Source organism: Oncorhynchus kisutch, linkage group LG19 (assembly GCF_002021735.2).
Source record: "Oncorhynchus kisutch isolate 150728-3 linkage group LG19, Okis_V2, whole genome shotgun sequence".
Lineage (NCBI taxonomy): Eukaryota > Metazoa > Chordata > Actinopteri > Salmoniformes > Salmonidae > Oncorhynchus > Oncorhynchus kisutch.
In genome coordinates, this window is record NC_034192.2 from 45990500 (window position 1) to 46011204 (window position 20705).

Sequence of the window (20705 nt, forward strand, 5' to 3'; positions counted from 1 at the left end):
AAAGTTTTAGAACACCTACTCATACAAGGGTTTTTCTTTATTTTTAATATGTTATACATTGTAGAGTAATAGCGAAGACATCAAAACTATGAAATAACACATATCGAATCATGTACTAACCAAAAAAGTGTTAAATATAAATATATTTTATATTTGAGATTCGTTAAAATAGCCCCTCTTTGTCTTGATGACAGCTTTGCAAACTCCTGGCACCCTCTAAACCAGCTTCATGAGGTAGTCACCTGGAATGCATTTCAATTAACAGGTGTGCCTTGTTAAGTTAATTTGTAGAATGTCTTTCCTTCTTAACGTGTTTGAGCCAACCAGTTGTATTGTGACAAGGTAGGGAGGGTATACAGAAGATAGTCTTTTACCAAATAGGGCTAAGTCCATATTATGGCAAGAACAGCGAAAGAAAGTAAGCAAAGAAAAACAACAGTCCATCATTAATTAATGTCAGTCAATGCGGAACATTTCAAGAACTTTGAAAGTTTCTTCAAGTGCAGTCGCAAAAACCATCAAGCGCTATGATGAAACTGGCTCTCATGAGGACCGCCAAAGGAAAGGGAGACCTAAAGTTACCTCTGGAGCAGAGGATACGTTTATTAGAGTTACCAGCTCCAGAAATTGCAGCCCAAATAAATGCTTTCCAGAGTTCAAGCGACAGACATCTCAACATCAACTGTTCAGAGGAGACTGTGTGAATCAGGCCTTCATGGGAAAATTGCAGCAAAGAAACCACTGCTAAAGGACACCAATAAGAAGAAGAGACTTGCTTGGGCCATGAAGCACAAGCAATGGACATTAGACCAGTGGAAAGTTGTCCTCTGGTCTGGAGTTCAAATTGGAGACTTTTGGTTCCAACTGCGGAGTCTTTGTGAGATGTGGTGTGGGTGAACGGATGATCTCCGCATGTGTATTTCCCACCGTAAAGCATGGAGGAGGAGGTGTGATGGTGTGGGGGTGCTGGTGATATTGTCTGTGATTTATTTAGAATTCAAGGCACACTTAACCAGCATGGCTACCACAGATTTCTGCAGCGATACGCCATCCCATCTGGTTTGGGTTTAGTGGGACTATCAATTGTTTTTCAACAGGACAGTGACCCAACACACCTCCAGGCTGTGTAAAGGCTATTTGACGAAGAAGGAGAGTGATAGAGTGCTGCATCAGATGACCTGACCGACACAATCGCACAACGTGAAACCAAATTGAAATGGTTTGGGATGAGTTGGACCGCAGAGTGAAGGGAAAGCAACCAACAAGTGCTCAGTATATGTGGGAACTCCAAGCCTGTTTGAAAAGCATTCCAGGTGAAGCTGGTTGAGAGAATGCCAAGAATGTGCAAAGCAGTCATCAAGACAAAGGGTGGATATTTGAATCTGAAATATAAAATATATTTTGATTTGTTTAACACTTATTTGGTTACTACACGATTCCATATGTGTTATTTCATAGTTTTGATGTCTTCACTATTATTCTACAATATGTAAAAATAAAGAAAAGTTATTTTAGTGAGTAGGTGTTCTAAAAATGTTGACCAGTAGTGTATATGTGACCAAACAGATGCATATATGCATATATGTATGTATGTATGTATGTATGTATGTATGTATGTATGTATGTATGTATGTATGTATGTATGTATGTATGTATGTATGTATGTATGTATGTATGTATGTATGTATGTATGTATATATATATATATATATATATATATGGTTAAGTGTGCCTTGAGATATATATATATATATATATATATCCCAGTCATGTGAAATCCATAGATTAGGGCCAAATGACTATTTCAATTGACTGATTTCTATACATGAACTGTACCTCAGTAACATCTTAGAAATTTTTTGCATGTTGCGTTTATATTTTTGTTTGGTGTATATAGAAAGCAGGTGCTTCCACACAAGTCTGGTTCCTGATGTAATTAAGTAATTAACATCCCATCATGCTTAGGGTCATGTATAAAATGCTGGGCAGGCCATTATTTTCGCTACCATGGCTAAGCTCCCATAGGATGACAATGCCATCATCATCAAGGCACGATTGGTCACTGAATGGTTTGATAAGCATACAAATTTGGTAAATCATATGCCTTGGCCATCTCAGTCACCAGATCTCAACCCATTTGAACACTTACGGGAGATTCTGGAGCCTGAGACAGCATTGTCCACCACCATCAACAAAACATCAAATTATGGAATTTTTTGTGGAATAATGTTGCTGCATCCCTCTAATTGAGTTCTAGACTTTATTTTTGCAGTTGCATCCCTCCAATATATGGTTGTAGGTATAATATGAGGGAGGTAATACATTAATTAATTTCCTGTCTTTATGCGTATATAACATTCTATGATGGGAAGACAACGCAATTCATCTGTTCGCATGTTCTGCTATTTAAATCAGTTGGCAAAAGAACACATTAAACACTATTATACTTGTGAGGAGTAACTGTAGCCAAGAAGTGATAGTTATAGCTGTAAACTTAATTCTATACAGCGCATAGCTAATGTATTGAGTTATCCCCCCACGTGACCAGAGCACAGCTACAGTTCTTAATGTGTCAGGGGGCTTTAAAAATGACACCAGTTGATTTCAACTTCTCGGGTCCCTAGGAAGCCGAAAGGTTAAGCTAACTATCAGAGGGCTGAATTATTGAGTCGAGTACCGCGGCGGGAGATCTATTAAGACAGAGGCCGCCTATCCATCAACGCCTATCCATCAACGCTCGGTCCGGCATCTCATCGTCCCGGCGACCCATCTATCTCCCATTAACAGGCCAGTATCCACGCTATCCACAGTCCCTATAGGCTGTCCCTTCCCCAGGGTCCTATTTCGTCATATCCACCAGTCATAGATCTGTACTGGGGTCTGGGATCACCCAAGCCCCTCCAGTGAATTAGGGGCCCCCAGGGGCCAATGCCTCTATTTCCAGCCTTAGTGGGCTCTCCTAAATCTGATAGATAGAGATCACTAAACTGCTGAACAAACACCCTATTCAGTCATTTGCATACATTACAGTAATGGAAGGAGAAAAATGTTTCAATAAAGCTAAATGAAGTACCTCTGCTGGGCTGTTTGTGATGCCAACAAGTATAAGGAATGGGTTCAGGCTGTCTTCTTTAGTAGATAACGACTGTAGATATGAACTGGTATATGTAGCAGTTTGAAAGCTGACTCCGGCAAGTGAATTAATTTATTTGAGGAATTCATTATGCCTTCCGAAAGTATTCAGACCCCTTGACTTCTTCCGCATTTTGTTAGGTTACAGCCTTATTCTCATCAATCTACACTCAATAATCCATATTGACTATGCAAAAACAGGTTTTTAAACATTTTTGCTCATAGAAAATAAATAAATACCACATTTACATAAGTATTCAGACCCTTTACTCAGTACTTTGAAGCACCTTTGGCAGCAATTACAGCCTCAAGTCTTCTTGGGTTTGACGCTACAAGCTTGGCACACCTGTATTTGGGGAGTTTCTCACATTCTTCTCTGCAGATCCTCTCAAGCTCTGTCAGGTTGGATGGGGAGCGTGGCTGCACAGCTATTTTCAGGTCTCTCCAGAGATGTTCGATCGGGTTCAACTCCGGGACCATTGCTGAGCCACTCAAGGATATTCAGAGACTTGTCCCGAAGCCACTTCTGCGATGTATTGGCCGTGTGCTCAGGGTTGCTGTCCTGTCGGAAGGTGACCCTTCGCCCCAGTCTGAGGTCCTCAGTGCTCTGGAGCAGGTTTTCATCAAGGATCTCTGTCCTTTGCTTCGTTCATCTTTGCCTCGATCCTGACTAGTCTCCAAGTCCCTACCTCTGAAAAACATCACCACAGCATGATGCTCCCACCACCATGCCCTGGATGGATGGTGCCAGGTTCCCTCCAGATGTGATGCTTGGCATTAAAATAGTTAAATCTTGGTTTCATCAGACCAGAGAATCTTTTTGGCAAACTCCAAGTGGGCTGTCTGGTACCTTTTACTGAGGAGTGGCGTCCGTATGGCCACTCTACCATAAAGGCCTGATTGGTGGAGTGCTGCAGAGATGGTTGTCCTTCTGGAAGGTTCCCCCATCGCCACAAAGGAACTCTGGAGCTTCTCCCCCGATTGTTCAGTTTGGCCGGGCTGCCAGCTCTAGGAACAGTCTTGGTGATTCCAAACTTCTTCTATTTAAGAATGATGGACGACCACTATGCTCTTGGGAACCTTCAATGCCGCAGACATTTTCTGGTACCCTTCCCCAGATCTCTGCTTCAATACAATCCTGTCTCGGAGCTCTACAGACAATTCCTTCGACCTCATGGCTTGGTTTTTCCTCTGACATGCACTGCCAACTGTGGGACCTTATATAGATAGGTGTGTGCCTTTCCAAATCATGTCCAATCAATTTAATTTATCACAGGTGGACTCCAATCAAGTTGTAGAAACATCAAGGATGATCAATGGAAACCTGAGCTCATTTCTGTTTTTATTTTTTCATACAGTTAAAAAAATGTTGAAAAACCTGTTTTAGCTTTGTCATTGTGGGGTATTGTGTGTTGATTGTTGAGTAAAAAAAAAAGTTAATCCATTGTAGAATAAGGCTGTAACATGAAAAAATCAAGGGGTCTGAATACTTTCCAAAGGCACTACATATATAGACATTCTAATTGAAATTGCAAGAAGTCATTTTGAGTTCTAGCTCATAAAAGGCATCACCAAGCCATCTTCAATTAATTAGAAACATTTAACATAATTGTATTCATTATAAAGACCTGAAGAGGTAATAAAAGTTGTGCTGTTTTAAGACATTTATTGTTACCTTTTAAAACCTAACTAGGAAACAAATAGTCTGGCTGACGCGCAACCCACGTGACTACACAGTGAGCTGTGTATCAAGGACGTAGAGAGACTGGTGTAAGCAAGACTAGGCAACACCTGCAGGTCTTCAAAAAAAGGCCAAAGAGACTCTGTCAAACACACACTCGCAATACCCAATGTGTTGTTGTTTGAATCCCAGATTGCCCCTATACTAAGGGAGGCATCAGAAACGCTCCAGTGTAGATATCAAAACAAGGCCAGCTGCTTTGGGGGAATGTAGCAGCACCCGAAACATGATGGTGTTCTCTTAATTTAAACAGAACTAAGTTCTGCTGTACCCCACACTCAGCCACTGGGTTGTTTACCATTCACTGCTCTCTCTCACACACACACACACACACACACACACACACACACACACACACACACACACACACACACACACACACACACACACTTCCTCATTCATCAATGTGCTCTACAGTGAAAACTTTTTACAGGGTTGCTCAACCATCAAATGCATGACTTTAGCTGCTGCTTTCGTTGTTGTTGTTTCATCTGTCATGTTTCCAGGCATCAGCGTCCTTTAATCCCAGTAGGAAGTTTAAAAAGGTATGTCAGACTTATCTTTACAAAAGGAAATGTCAAACCAAAAACATATGGCAGGGAATATTTCAAACTGTCAGTTTCACACACCCTAAACTGTGTTACACCGATTACGGTTATCTAAGCCAAAGGCAAAATAAAATATAGCACTAAAAACCTGGGAAAATCAAGCATTGTCTCTTTCATCTCTTTATCTAATATATTTTCACTTCCCTCTGTTACCTTTGGGCACAACTATAGTTCTGATACATGTACGCACACACACTCCAACACATTATTATTATTTAGTTGTACTGTTTTGTGTGTGTCTCAAATATTATATACAGTATGTCTGTAAAGTCTTCTTCGTTATGTGTCGGACCCAAGGAAGACTCGCTGTCAAATCATAATCAAAAGAGCACAGGAAAATAATGTTCAGCTTGTGAAAGATTTTCACAATGCTACTGGTCATGTTAACGTTCAAAGAGAAAAGAAGATAGTAGGATGATTCAAGGCAAAACCAACTTACATCCTTTCACAGTTCAACATCATCAATCAATCAAATCTATTCATAAAGCCAAAAGTGTTTATACAGAAACCATGCCTAAAACCCAAAACAGCAAGCAATGCAGCTGTAGAAGCACGAATGGTACGGAAAAAGCTGAAGGGGCGTGAATCATTCAACACATCTGAAGAAGTGTGTTCAGAGTGGATGCTACAGTACAAAGAAATTCAAGTCCGAACACACAGCATATTTTATTTAGAAAACTTGCGGATTACCCTTGATGCCTAATCATGTGAATTGATTCGAGCAGGGTCACAGAAGAGCCATGTTTACCAAACACCTTGTTATTTTGACTAGCAGATGAACTGCATTACTTCATTACCAAGAAAAAGGTCACACGCAGGTCAAACCCACTCTAGTGAGTGAGAGAAAGAGAGGTGATTGCTAACGGGGAGAGACAGAGACACAGAGAGAGGTGATTGCTGATGGGGAGAGACAGAGACACAGAGAGAGGTGATTGCTGATGGGGAGAGACAGAGACACAGAGAGAGGTGATTGCTAATGGTGAGAGACAGAGACACGGAGAGAGGTGTTTACTAACGGGGAGAGACAGAGACACAGAGAGAGCTGATTGCTAACAGGGAGAGACAGAGACACAGAGAGACTTGATTGCTGATGGAGAGAGACAGAGACACAGAGAGAGGTGATTGCTAACGAGGAGAGACAGACACAGAGAGAGGTGATTGCTAACAGGGAGAGACAGAGAGAGGTGATTGCTGACAGGGAGAGACAGAGACACAGAGAGAGGTGATTGCTGACGGGGAGAGACAGAGACACAGAGAGAGGTGATTGCTAACGAGGAGAGACAGAGACACAGAGAGCATGAGAGAAGTGATTGCGAACAGGGAGAGACAGAGACACAGGGAGAGGTGATTGCTGATGGGGAGAGACAGAGACACAGAGAGAGCTGATTACTAACGGGGAGAGACAGACACAGACAGCATGAGAGAGGTCTGATAGACACAAATACGCTCTCCACCTTACCACTTGAATCACCTCGACTCCCCTCATCGATCGCGGGCGCCATAAATGGACAGTAAAACAGCTCTTCTTTAGTAAGGTAAGAATGCCTACTCTTTCACGGGAGTGCAGCTGTGGAGCGAGTGCAGCTGTGTCACCCTTAAACTGGCTGAACACAGAGTGGAAGGAGGTTGGAAGGCTACAAAATGTAGGTAAGAAAATCATTTTAAAATGTTTTCCTCTCTTTGCTTTTTTCACAATGAGGCAGAAACTAAAATTGGTTCGGCCAAATACGACTGAGGCTCCATTTCGGCTCTGATGCCAGATCAGGTGAGATGGGGAAGTGGGGCATTTCCATTCACTGCCAGGCAGCTTCTCTCCCTCTCACTGTCTGGGGACACGATTCAGACAGTGAAGGGGAGCACTACTCCAGTATATATGCAGTTCTCCATTTCCACGGACATCCTCCGTGGAGCCCCAGAATCGATACAGACATCAGGGGCCCTGAGCTGCCTTTCCTGTCTTGGTTCAGAGCTGCAGGGGAGGTTTTTGCCGAAGCCTCTATTTTTAAAGATATAAAATGTACACAGATTAAGTGCCAATATTTGACTAGGAGCAGATTTCTGATGTGTTAGGCAGCTATTACTCTTATGTCAGCTAAAAGTTCAAAAAATAATAATTGCAAGCTAACAAAAAGTTCAAATTAAGTTTAAACACTTTTTTAAAGGGATTCTCTGGAAATTGTGTGTACTTTTTTGCCAGTAGTTTTGAAAGTAGCCCTCAAGGGGTCCCTGAAACTTGTGCAGAAATGTGCACCACTTTGCTCTCTCTCTCTGCTCTGGTCTGGTGTGGGTGCATCATGTGCAAGCTGTCACACATATAGCAAGGGGCTGAAGCTCATGGTCACATTTTTAAGGGGCTGGCCCATGTGAGGGCCAGCACAGCTTCCAGTACAACAGTTGCTTTCAAACTAAGGATTTGCTGCCTAATTTAGGCTAGAAAGTAACTATGGTCATAGATTATGCATGTATGAACTACACATTGACACATCCACCCCAAAGCGGGAGGTTTAAAAAATACTTAGTAGCAGCTAACGTTCCGGAACATGTCACATGCAAGTGTGAGTGTTGAACATATGAAATGTCTCCTGAATTACCCTTGAATGATTCTTGCTTTCCCTGAATAAATGTGGTAACTCAGACCTAGAGACAGGTAGCCTAGTGGTTAGAGCGTCAAGGTAAAAATCTGTAGTTCTGCCCCTGAACAAGGCAGTTAACCCACTGTTCCCCGGTAGGCCGTCATTGTAAATAAGAATTTGTTCTTAACTGACTTCCCTAGTTAAATAAAGGTTCAATAAAAAAAAAAACTGAGGAATGCTGTCTGTTTTAATACACATCTAGTGATAGGAGGTATCATAGCCCCTAGATATTGACATCCGAGTTGGTTTCAACCAATGAGACTCTATACACTGTAGTGTATGTACTGTAGGTGCCAGATTACTAGACAAACCTATTCTGCCGAGGCACCTTCCTCCTTAAAATGGAGTCTGAGAAGTGCTCAGGCATCACTAATTTGATTCGAGAGCTGAACCGCTTGAGTTTAAGTGAAAGCACTCTGTTATCAAAACGAGAGAAGAGCCGCAAAAGGTGATAGTCTACAGAAAGCCTATGTGGAGAGGCCTGTGGCTGGTTGGGAGATGAAATCAGGAGGTGGGTGATAAGTCCGCATGGGGGAACGAGCCCTCATTAGAGACCCCGAGGGGAGGCAGTGGTGGATCAGCGGTAAAAATAGCTCAAGGCCTGAACTCTCTCTGGGGAACGTTGGGTATAGGAGGAGGAGATCTGATAAACATCTCACTAGTGGGAAGGCAGCCGTATCCATTCCTTTAAGCCCACGGGTGCCACAAGCCACACTTATGGCCGTTAACTACTCTTTCCTGCTCAGGAGAAGGCAACAGCACAGTCTCTCTGGTGGACAATCCACATGCGCCAAATGCCCAAAACATGTCTACTTTGTACATCAGCGATACGTTCAATTAAGACAATGTGAGAAATCAATAAAAAGCATGAAAAGGATATGGACAATTTTTCCACAAACTTATCCTTTTCGTCGTCCGTCTTGGGGAAGTTCTCAATGTCATTTTCTAGCCTCTGGATGTGTCGCTCCATGGTGCTGAGACTGCTCTTCAGGATCTCGGCAGAAACTGGAGAAAGATGGAGACGTCATTAATATTAATAAACAATACAAATGAAAATAATTTCCCCTACACTGCATATGAGATGAATATCTCTTTGATATAGTTTTTCCAATCACTTTTGTTTGATGAGGTTAGGCTGAGGTTAGGATTTGATCACCTCATATATTTTTTCCTGAGTTTGATCCCTCCATAATCTTGGTCTTGTCTCAGCACTACAATCTGTGTGGCCTGGAAGGCGAGTGTGTGTGTTTGATAGAGGGGCTGGAGCTTGTTAATAATCAGTCTGTAACCACTGTATACAAAGTTCCTTTGGACTCTTACTATTCAGATCAACCCTTTCAAGTGGTGACTTCAAAGACTTGTGAGTGTCTTAAGGGATCAGACAGGACAGGAGTGTAGAAACATGTGTCATGTAAGGCCTGCAGTATGGGCTTTAGTGTTATTGATACAAACAAACTTGACTACGACTCCACAGTGTGTGAACTGGTCACAGGCAAAGATATGGGTCAATGCTCCGGCCACTGACTGATGTCAGTCCTGGTTTGTCTGGGTCTGCGTCACAGAGTAGATACTACCAAGAGATTACCTGAAGACAGAACTTCAGGCTTTTTATCAGACAGACTTCTCAACTCAGCAAAAAAAAAGAAATGTCCCTTTTTCAGGACCCTTTCTTTCAAAGATAATTCGTAAAAAAACTAATAACTTCACAGATCGTCATTTTAAAGGGCTTAAACACTGTTTCCCATGCATGTTCAATGAACCATAAACAATTAATGAACATGCACCTGTAGAACGGTCCTGAATAATTTTGCACGGCCAATTTTTCAGTTTTTGATTTGTTCAAAAAGTTTTAAATATCCAATAAATGTCATTCCACTTCATGAATATATATATATATATATATATACAGTGCCTTGCGAAAGTATTCGGCCCCCTTGAACTTTGCGACCTTTTGCCACATTTCAGGCTTCAAACATAAAGATATAACACTGTATTTTTTTGTGAAGAATCAACAACAAGTGGGACACAATCATGAAGTGGAACGACATTTATTGGATATTTCAAACGTTTTTAACAAATCAAAAACTAAAAAATTGGGCATGCAAAATTATTCAGCCCCCTTAAGTTAATACTTTGTAGCGCCACCTTTTGCTGCGATTACAGCTGTAAGTCGCTTGGGGTATGTCTCAGTTTTGCACATCGAGAGACTGAAAGTTCAAGGGGGCCGAATACTTTCGCAAGGCACTGTATATATATACAACAATGGCCGGAGTTGAATGGAACACCTTAGTGACTGTTCCCTCTGCTCTATACAATCAATACATATGTTTATTTTATGTGATGATAAAAGGCTCACAAATATTTTTTTATGTTTTCTTTCACAGTGATAGCGACTCCGACTGGGAGGCCCCGGTGCCAAGCTGCCCGCTCTACCTGTGCCCCCAGTGGTGTTCATATGCCACAGTTCATTACTGCAGGCATGACTGTGCCTCAGGGCCAAAAGGGCACAGCATGGAGGCGTCGTTGTGTTCTGTGTCGCATGAAATGCACCACTTGTTCAGTTTGCCTTTGCTTTACATCAGAAAGAGAATGCTATGGGACATGGCACAGGCAACAAAATATTATGACGAGGACTTCCAAGGGGTGTACTGTTTAAAAAAAAAATATGTATAATATTTTTTTAACATTTTTTGGTGTGTGTGTTAGAATTGCTTTTTGATATGTTGTATATAGTTATTTGCACTGCTGTATATAGTTATAGGTCATTTCACCAATTCGGCCACTTGGGTACATTTGGGCAACTTGTGTGGGACACCTGGGTGACTTCATGCTAAATGTCATGTAGCTCACCCATTCCTGAAGTTATCAGTCTGAAACTTTGCACACCTACAGTTGTCCTCTTGTGTTATCCATCACAATTATCTCCAGCATCCTATCTGACTGTGTGGCTATTCTAGTACATGTGAAAGATGATACTACAACAATAAAAAACTGAAAACGTAGGCTCTTTCTTTCTCTTTTCTTCCACCAGATCTACTGTGTTATATTCTCCTACATTCAATTAACATTTCTACAAACTTCAGAATGTTTCCATTCAAATAATACCAAGAATATGCATATCCTTGCCTCTGGGGCTGAGCTACAGGCAGTTAGATTTGAGTATGTCTTCAGGCGTAAATTGAGAACAAAGGGATGCAGCCGTTTAAGACACTAACAGCTTACAAACGGTAGGAACTTAAGGAAACAGTTTAGAAAATGTAGGACAATAAAGCCTTTCACCTGAAAAACACCAAACGAAAGATGCCCAGGGTCCCTGCTAATCTGCGTGAACGTGCTTTGGGCATGCTGTAAGGAGGCATGAGGACTGCAGATGTGGCCAGGGCAATAAATTGCATTGTCTGTACTGAGAGACGCTTAAGAAAGTGCTACAGGGAGACAGGACGGACAGCTGATCATCCTCACAGTGGCAGACCACGTGTAACAACACCTGCACAGGATTGGTACATCCGAACATCACAACTGTGGGACAGGTACAGGATGGCAACAACAACTGCCCGAGTTACACCAGGAAGGCACAATCCCTCCATCAGTGCTCAGACTGTCCGCAATAGGCTGAGAGAGGCTGGACTGAGGGCTTGTAGGCCTGTTGTAAGGCAGGTCCTCACCAGACATCACCGGCAACAACGTCGCCTATGGGCACAAACCCACCGTCGCTGGACCAGACAGGACTGGCAAAACGTGCTCTTCACTGACGAGTCACGGTTTTGTCTCACCAGGAGTGATGGTCGGATTCGCGTTTATCGTTGAAGAAATGAGTGTTACACCGAGGCCTGTACTCTGGAGCGGGATCGATTTGGAGGTGGAGGGTCCGTCATGGTCTGGGGCGGTGTGTCACAGCATCATCGGACTGAGCTTGTTGTCATTGCAGGCAATCTCAATGCTGTGCGTTACAGGGAAGACATCCTCCTCCCTCATGTGGTACCCTTCCTGCAGGCTCTTCCTGACATGACCCTCCAGCATGACAATGCCATACTGCTCATTCTGGGCTTTATTTCCTGCAAGACAGGAATGTCAGTGTTCTGCCATGGCCAGTGAAGAGCCCGGATCTCAATCCCATTGAGCACGTCTGGGACCTGTTGGATCGGAGGGTGAGGGCTAGGGCCATTCCCCCCAGACATGTCAGGGAACTTGCAGGTGCCTTGGTGGAAGTGTGGGGTAACATCTCACAGCAAGAACTGGCAAATCTGGTGCAGTCCATGAGGAGGAGATGCACTGCAGTACTTAATGCAACTGGTGGCCACACCAGATACTGACTGTTACTTTTGATTTTGATCCCCCCTTTGTTCAGGGACACATTAATCCATTTCTGTTAGTCACATGTATGTGGGACTTGTTCAGTTTATGTCTCAGTTGTTGAATCTTGTTATGTTCATACAAGTATTTACACATGTTAAGTTTGCTGAAAATGAACGCAGTTGACAGTGAGAGGATGTTTACTATTTATCAACAGTCCTCCTCTAAACTGAAAAGATGGATTAAATAATAGTGCCTAATAGTTAAACAATCTGACTTCTATGGAGTTACAGTGGATTGGGCTGTGGTAAAGCTCAGAGTGCACAGCCGGGAAAATGGAAAAGAAAATCAAAGTCCAGGATGTTAAAAGTATCCTCCTTAATGAACGTGCTCCCATCTTGACTAGTTCAAAGCCTTCCGATGCCATTTAGATAAACCTTCACATTTCAAATCAGGCCTCCACGTTTCATTTCCAATGGCTTTTTGAACTCGCCTATCAGTATCGTACTCAAATCTTCAATAATAAAACCCTGCTTCAAAGCATATCTCCACAATATACCTGTCTTGCAATGTCCCCCCATCACATTTCATATTCAATAGCTTTTTCCGCCTACCTTACCTTGTCTAGCCTATATGATGCCACTGTATATTCTGCATTATAAACTGGGTGGTTCGAGATGCCCGTGGTATATTAGACCGTATATCACTGCTCTAATTTCGGGAAAGCTCTCAGTTGTACAACAATGCATTCAACTGAAATGTCTCTTCCACATTTAACGCAACCACTCTGAATCAGAGAGGTGTGGGGGGCTGCAATAACCAACATCCACGTCTTTGGCGGCCAGGGAACAGTGGGTTTACTGCCTTGCTCAGGGGCAGAGCGACACATTTTACCTTGTCAGCTTGGGGATTCGATCCAGCAACCTTTCGGGTTACTGGCCCAACGCTCTAACCACTTGGCTACCTGCCGCCTAATTACGTTGGTAACCAATTTATAATAGCAATAAGGCACCTTTGGGGTTTGTGGTATATGGCCAATATACCATGGCTAAGGGCTATATCCAGGCACTCCACGTTGCGTTGTGCAGAGAACAGCCCTTAGCCCTGATATGATGGCCATATACCACACCACCTTATGCCTTATTGCTTAAATAAAACCCTGTCTCTCATTGCATCTTCTACATGTATTGCCGTGAGTCATACATGATGGGAGGGCATGTCAGGATTTGCCAGCACTCTTTATGTTTCCCAACCCATCCAATGAGCTGTGTGGAGGCTATCAAGAGAGGGGTAGTCTCAGTGACATCAGGGCAGCCATGCTTTACAGAGACACTATACAGCTCCCGTCTGGTTTTATATTTATTTTCTAACAATCGCAGTGTCGAGTGAGAGAGGGGACGAAGCACTTACAGTACACAGAGACACACACAGTCACATACACACCGGGGCCACAAATCAATCTAGCCACAGCAGCAACAATGCAGAGGAGGGAGGGTGAGGTCTTTGGTGGTGCTTGGAGGGATCTGGTGACTGGGGATATGCTATGCCCCTATTCAAGGCCAACAAAGCCGAGGGTTAGGTCTCCCTCCTGGGGACACTAGGGGATGAGGGGACGGCGGCACGCCCGCAGTCAACACATCCCCACGCCAGCACTGATAGGGCCTCCGAGAGAGCAACCCAGCTGTTGTCAGTGTGATCTGAGACAGCACAGATAGCAGGGGAAAATGAAGAGCTAGGAGGTGGGCAGACAGACGGGTAGAGATGAATAGATTAGATACACACAGATGCTTCATACCTGGGAACCGTTCATCATTCGCCAAGGGCTCAGGGAAACTCTGATAGACTGGGTCTGAATGACAGCAGTGCTTGGCTAATAACACAGCCGAGGTAGCTGATCTTTAATGGCTTCAGTAGCCATGGCACTGACACACAGGGGACTATCCAACTGAGATTCTGCAGAAGACTCATTTACAGCAATATGATGAAGCCTAACAGTACAATGTCTGGGGACTGGAGAGAGCATATGTACATATTGTGCAGTTTTCTATTGCAGTATTTTTAACTGAAGCAATTTGCAATGTTAAAAGTTGGATTTATACAAAGGTTGACCTGTTCCTCTTTTAATAGCTGCATGCGCACTATCCATAGTAAATTGTAAATTGACATATTTATCACCTAGTCGGCCAGGGGATTTGAACAAGCAACCTTTCGGTTACTAGCCCAATGCTTCTAACCGCTAGGCTATGTAAGCAATTCATTGTGGAGGGTAGGCTACTAAAAGCAACATTCATAATTCTACACCAAAAAATGATGCATTGGAAGTGTAACGACTTCCGCCGAAGTCGGTCCCTCTCCTTGTTCGGGCGGCGTACGGCGGTCGACGTCACCGGGCTTCTAGCCATCGCCGATCCACTTTTCATTTTCCATTTGTTTTGTCCTTGTCTTACACACCTGGTTTCAATCCCCCAATTACTTGTTCATTATTTACCCTCTGTTCCCCCATGTTTGTTTGTGAGTGATTGTTTATTGTATTGCGGTCCGTTATTGTGGCCTTGGATTTATTTGACGTGTATTTTGTTTATTGTTGAGTAAAATTGCGTACATTACTCATATCTGCTGTCCTGCGCCTGACTCGTCTACACACAGACGCATTACAGGAAGGCTTTATATTTTGGATGAGCATTAGGGAATGGGCCAAGAAAGTCAAATGTTCAAATTAAGCAGTGTTAATGAGTGTTTTCAGGGTCAACTTTAGTACAGCTTTAGAATCCCATTAGAAAGAGAGGGAGTCAAATCAGATTGCACTTTGTATCTAGTGACAAGCAATGTAAATAACAAAGGCCTTTCGACAAAATATGTAAATTTCCTCTTTTGAAGTTACTTTAAAAGGAAGGGCCTGTTATACGTCAGTTGCGGCTTTTTATCAAATAAATCTACATGACTAAGACTACCATTCCTCTCTGTTCAGTATGCAGTAGGGATCCTTTTGGGATATCATTAGTCAAATTAGCACCAAAATAATACTGTTTTCAGGGAATGACTTTCAACACAACACTGGTATCTACCAAATGCACATTACCTATGGACCAGGAAAGGGTGAGAAAACACAAGCACTAGGCCTATGTACCCTCTTCTTCACAGAGAAAGGATGTCTGGGACATGTAGAATTATCCTAATAACTGCTGTCAGCAAGACCTGCTAGTGTAATTTAACAGCACACATTAAATATCTCTGTCTCTGTGTTTCTAAGCTGGATGAGCATGTTTCCAGGTAACTTCTTACACATGCAAAACCATGTCAATTATCCTTTACATAATCTTGCTGTCAAGCTATTTCTGGGGGTTAGAAATGTGTTTGCTTTGCATGCTTAATGTAAAGAAAGTGAGTGTGACTGGGAGAGAGAGAATGAAACTGAGCTGCACTTCCTAACCTCCTGCCAAATGAATGACCAAATTAGAGACACTTGCTTTGGCAATGTTAACATCTGTTTCCTATGCCAATAAAGCCCTTAAATTGAAACAATACTGGGCAAATGTCAAATTGGATTTTTACCAAATTATCGTACGACAGACCACATACACCCTGCACATGCTAATTGACAAACAAACAAATCAAAACAAAGGCGCCATATTCTCATGCTTTGTTGATTTAAAAAAAGCCCTAGACTAAATTTGGCATGTGGGTCAGCTATACAAATTAATGGAAAGTGTGTTGGGGGAAAAACACATGACATTATAAAATCCATGTACACAAACAAAGCCTGTCGTTAAAATTGGCAAAAACAAAATCTTCCATAGGGCCATGGGGTGAGACAGGGATGCAGCTTATGCTCAACAAATTGGTGAAGACATTCACAAACACAAACACACCCCACAAAGCCCCAGGACAGAAACACAATTAGACCCAACTAAATCATGAGAAAACAAAACGATAATTACTTGAGACATTGGAAAGAATTTACAAAAAAACAGAGCAAACTAGAATGCTATTTGGCCCTAAACAGAGAGTACATAGTGTTAGAATACCTGACCACTGTGACTCAACCAAACTTAAGGAAAGCTTTGATTATGTATAGACTCAGTGAGCATAGCCTTGCTATTGAGAAAGGCAGTCAAAGGCAAACCTGGCTCTCAAGAAATGACAGGCTATGTGCACACTGCCCACAAAATGGGGTGGAAACTGAGCTGCACTTCCTAACCTCCTGCCAAATGTATGACCATATTAGAAACTGAGCTGCACTTCCTAACCTCCTGCCAAATGTATGACCATATTAGAAACTGAGCTGCACTTCCTAACCTCCTGCCAAATGTATGACCATATTAGAAACTGAGCTGCACTTCCTAACCTCCTGCCAAATGTATGACCATATTAGAAACTGAGCTGCACTTCCTAACCTCCTGCCAAATGTATGACCATATTAGAAACTGAGCTGCACTTCCTAACCTCCTGCCAAATGTATGACCATATTAGAAACTGAGCTGCACTTCCTAACCTCCTGCCAAATGTATGACCATATTAGAAACTGAGCTGCACTTCCTAACCTCCTGCCAAATGTATGACCATATTAGAAACTGAGCTGCACTTCCTAACCTCCTGCCAAATGTATGACCATATTAGAAACTGAGCTGCACTTCCTAACCTCCTGCCAAATGTATGACCATATTAGAAACTGAGCTGCACTTCCTAACCTCCTGCCAAATGTATGACCATATTAGAAACTGAGCTGCACTTCCTAACCTCCTGCCAAATGTATGACCATATTAGAAACTGAGCTGCACTTCCTAACCTCCTGCCAAATGTATGACCATATTAGAAACTGAGCTGCACTTCCTAACCTCCTGCCAAATGTATGACCATATTAGAAACTGAGCTGCACTTCCTAACCTCCTGCCAAATGTATGACCATATTAGAAACTGAGCTGCACTTCCTAACCTCCTGCCAAATGTATGACCATATTAGAAACTGAGCTGCACTTCCTAACCTCCTGCCAAATGTATGACCATATTAGAGATGTATTTTATTTATATTTCACAGATCCACAAAAAATTTGAAAACAAACCTGATTTTGATAATCTCGCATATGTACTGGGTGAAATACCACTGTGTGCCATCAAAGCAGCAAGATGTGTGACCTATTACCACAAGAAAAGGGCAACCAGTGAAGAACAAACAACATTATAAACACAACCCATATGTATGTTTATTTATTTTCCCTTTTGTACTTTAACCATTTGCACATCATTACAAAACTGTATATATGCATAATATGACATTTGAAATGTCTTTATTCTTTTGGAACTTCTGTGAGTGTAATGTTTACTGTTCATTTTTATTGTTTATTTCCTTTTTTTTATTATCTACTTCACTTGCTTTGGCAATGTTAACATATGTTTCCCATGCCAATAAATCCCCTTGAATTGAATTGAGAGAGAGACACAGACAGGCAGACAGACAGACAGAACCATAAATAAGAAACAAGAGCGAAAGGAAGCTCTTTCTGTATTGACACAAACTCTTCCGTGGTCAACACCTTTCAGATTTACAGCATCGTTACTGTGGTATTACCCTATAATACCAGCACTCTGAGGACTAGCCATTTCCATGAGGAAGAGACAGATGAGAACTATTTCATTACACTCTGTCCTACTTGCTACAAGAATAAACTGCCATGAAAAAAAAATCCCTGCTCATCATAAAACCAAGACAATGTGCAACACAAAATACCAAATCATGTGCTCTAATGTGAAGATGTCACCATTATATTCAGTCATTTGTTGGAAGAAACCATTTTCAATTGGGATTCATGGAGAAAGGACACAGATAATTGATCCTCTGCTCTTGCGCTGCTGTCAAAGGTTACAAAGAAAACTTTGGTTTATTTTTCGAACATAGCCACAGTCGCGACATAAAGTAAAGTTTTTAATAATCTCTACACTTGTCCAAACAAAGAAAAACTTAACATAAAACCAAAGGAGAAGCACAATGGAACTCCCCTCCTCCTAAACATTTATTTGAGATGGCATATTTAATATGTGTTTGCATGATTCAGAACCCCGGCTATTCACTTGACAAATTAAGACGTACACCGCGGTGGAGAAAGAGGAGCAAAAAATATGAACCGACATTACAAGGCACATCACCAGCGCGCCTATAGAACAAAGTTCACTATAGTCTTCCCTTGACAAATGAAGGCAGTTTGGGGTGTGAGAAGGGGAGTGTATGAGGCCACGGCAGCAGTATCAACCCTTCAATCAGATGTAAAATGAGTTTCAAGCTCCAGAGACCCTACAAGTGAAGACCTTTCAGCGCGCTATTCAATTCACCCCGGCCCCAAATGATTAACTCGACACACCAAATTCTCAACGATTCCAATTCACCTCCCGCTGCATGTAGAAACACTAAGTGGAAATAGAGGACAACCTTGAAAAGACTGCTTTTCAACGCATTACCAAAATAGATGTTCATTCAACCATTGTGCATCTTCTCCATATTATGCTGAAATTGACTATTGATTAGTGGCTTACGAGAAGAAGAAGCTACTGAATTGTAATGCTAGCTGACTGTAGATTAATCTAATGCTGTAGATTTGGAGGAATTATTTTGAGACATTGACATGTTGTACTTGTGCTCATTGCTCACATATCGGCTTAACCGACATGGTACCTATTGGCAGTTACACAGAAACATGCTTTTCCATTTCCATTTACCTGGTGGCAACCTGAAAATGAATATGAAATGCAGTGGGATAGAGACAGACTTAGGGATGCACCAGTATACTAAGGGATGCACCAGTATACTGAGACAACACCAGGGGCTCAACTTTGGTTTTAGAAGTGGGGGGGACATACTTTTATATGTGTGTGTGTGGGGGGGCGGGGGATAAACACTCCAAACAGCCTACCCGCCCGCTCGGAGGCGTCCGCATGCTCCTAAAGCACACCGTTGCCTTTTTAGTATCACATTCCAATTCTAAACTGGGGGAGGACAAAAATGCAATTTCAGAATGTGGGGGACTTGCCCATGGCCCCAATGAAAGTTGCGCCCCTGGACAACATAAGGTTTTCCCTTTTTCAGCGGGATTTAAACGGCTCCAGTTGCAGGAATGAATCAAATGGCTCTAGTTGCAGGAGTGAATCAAACGTCTCCAGTTGCAGGAGTGAATCAAACGGCTCCCGTTGCAGGAGTGAATCAAACGGCTCCCGTTGCAGGAGTGAATCAAACGGCTCCAGTTGCAGGAGTGAATCAAACGGCTCCCGTTGCAGGAGTGAATCAAACGGCTCCCGTTGCAGGAGTGAATGTGATACTATTTTTTATTTTTTTATTTCACCTTTATTTAACCAGGTAGGCTAGTTGAGAACAAGTTCTCATGGAGTAAACAATAAACAAGTCAATAACAGAAAAAAAGAATATATATACATTGTGTGCAAAAGGCATGAGGAGGTAGGCAATAAATAGGCCATAGGAGCGAATAATTACAATTTAGCAGATTAACACTGGAGTGATAAATGATCAGATGAACATGTGCAGGTATAGATACTGGTGTGCAAAAGAGCAGAAAGGTAAATAAAATAAAAACAGTATATGGGGATGAGGTAGGTAAATTGGGTGGGCTATTTACCGATAGACTATGTACAGCTGCAGCGATCGGTTAGCTGCTCAGATAGCAGATGTTTAAAGTTGGTGAGGGAGATAAAAGTCTCCAACTTCAGAGATTTTTGCAATTCGTTCCAGTCGCAGGCAGCAGAGAACTGGAAGGAAAAGCGGCCAAATGAGGTTTTGGCTTTTGGGATGATCAGTGAGATACACCTGCTGGAGTGCGTGCTACGGGTGGGTGTTTTGCGGCGTGAGTGAAGGAGGCTTTGTTGCGAAATAGAAAGCCGACTCTAGATTTGATTTTGGATTGGAGATGTTTGATATGAGTCTGGAAGTAGAGTTTGCAGTCTAGCCAGACACCTAGGTACTTATAGATGTCCACATATTCTAGGTCGGAACCATCCAGGGTGGTGATGCTAGTCGGGCGTGCGTGCGGGTGCAGGCAGCGAACGGTTGAAAAGCATGCATTTGGTTTTACTAGCGTTTAAGAGCAGTTGGAGGCCACGGAAGGAGTGTTGTATGGCATTGAAGCTCGTTTGGAGGTTAGATAGCACAGTGTCCAAGGAAGGGCCAGAAGTATACAGAATGGTGTCGTCTGCGTAGAGGTGGATCAGGGAATCGCCAGCAGCAAGAGCAACATCATTTATATATACAGAGAAAAGAGTCGTCCCGAGAATTGAACCCTGTGGTACCCCCATAGAGAC

The 20705-nt window shown here is 42.5% G+C and overlaps 1 protein-coding gene across 6 annotated transcripts in view; it reads right to left on the reverse strand.

Moving 5' to 3' along the window:
• diaph2 (diaphanous-related formin 2) overlaps positions 1-20705 on the reverse strand; it is a 717979-nt gene that overhangs the window by 167606 nt on the left and 529668 nt on the right. For all 6 annotated transcript variants that reach the window (XM_031797927.1, XM_031797925.1, XM_031797929.1 and 3 more), the window contains one exon: positions 8995-9119. In XM_031797927.1, coding sequence (XP_031653787.1) covers positions 8995-9119 — 125 coding nt within the window. The remainder of the gene's footprint in view (positions 1-8994; positions 9120-20705) is intronic.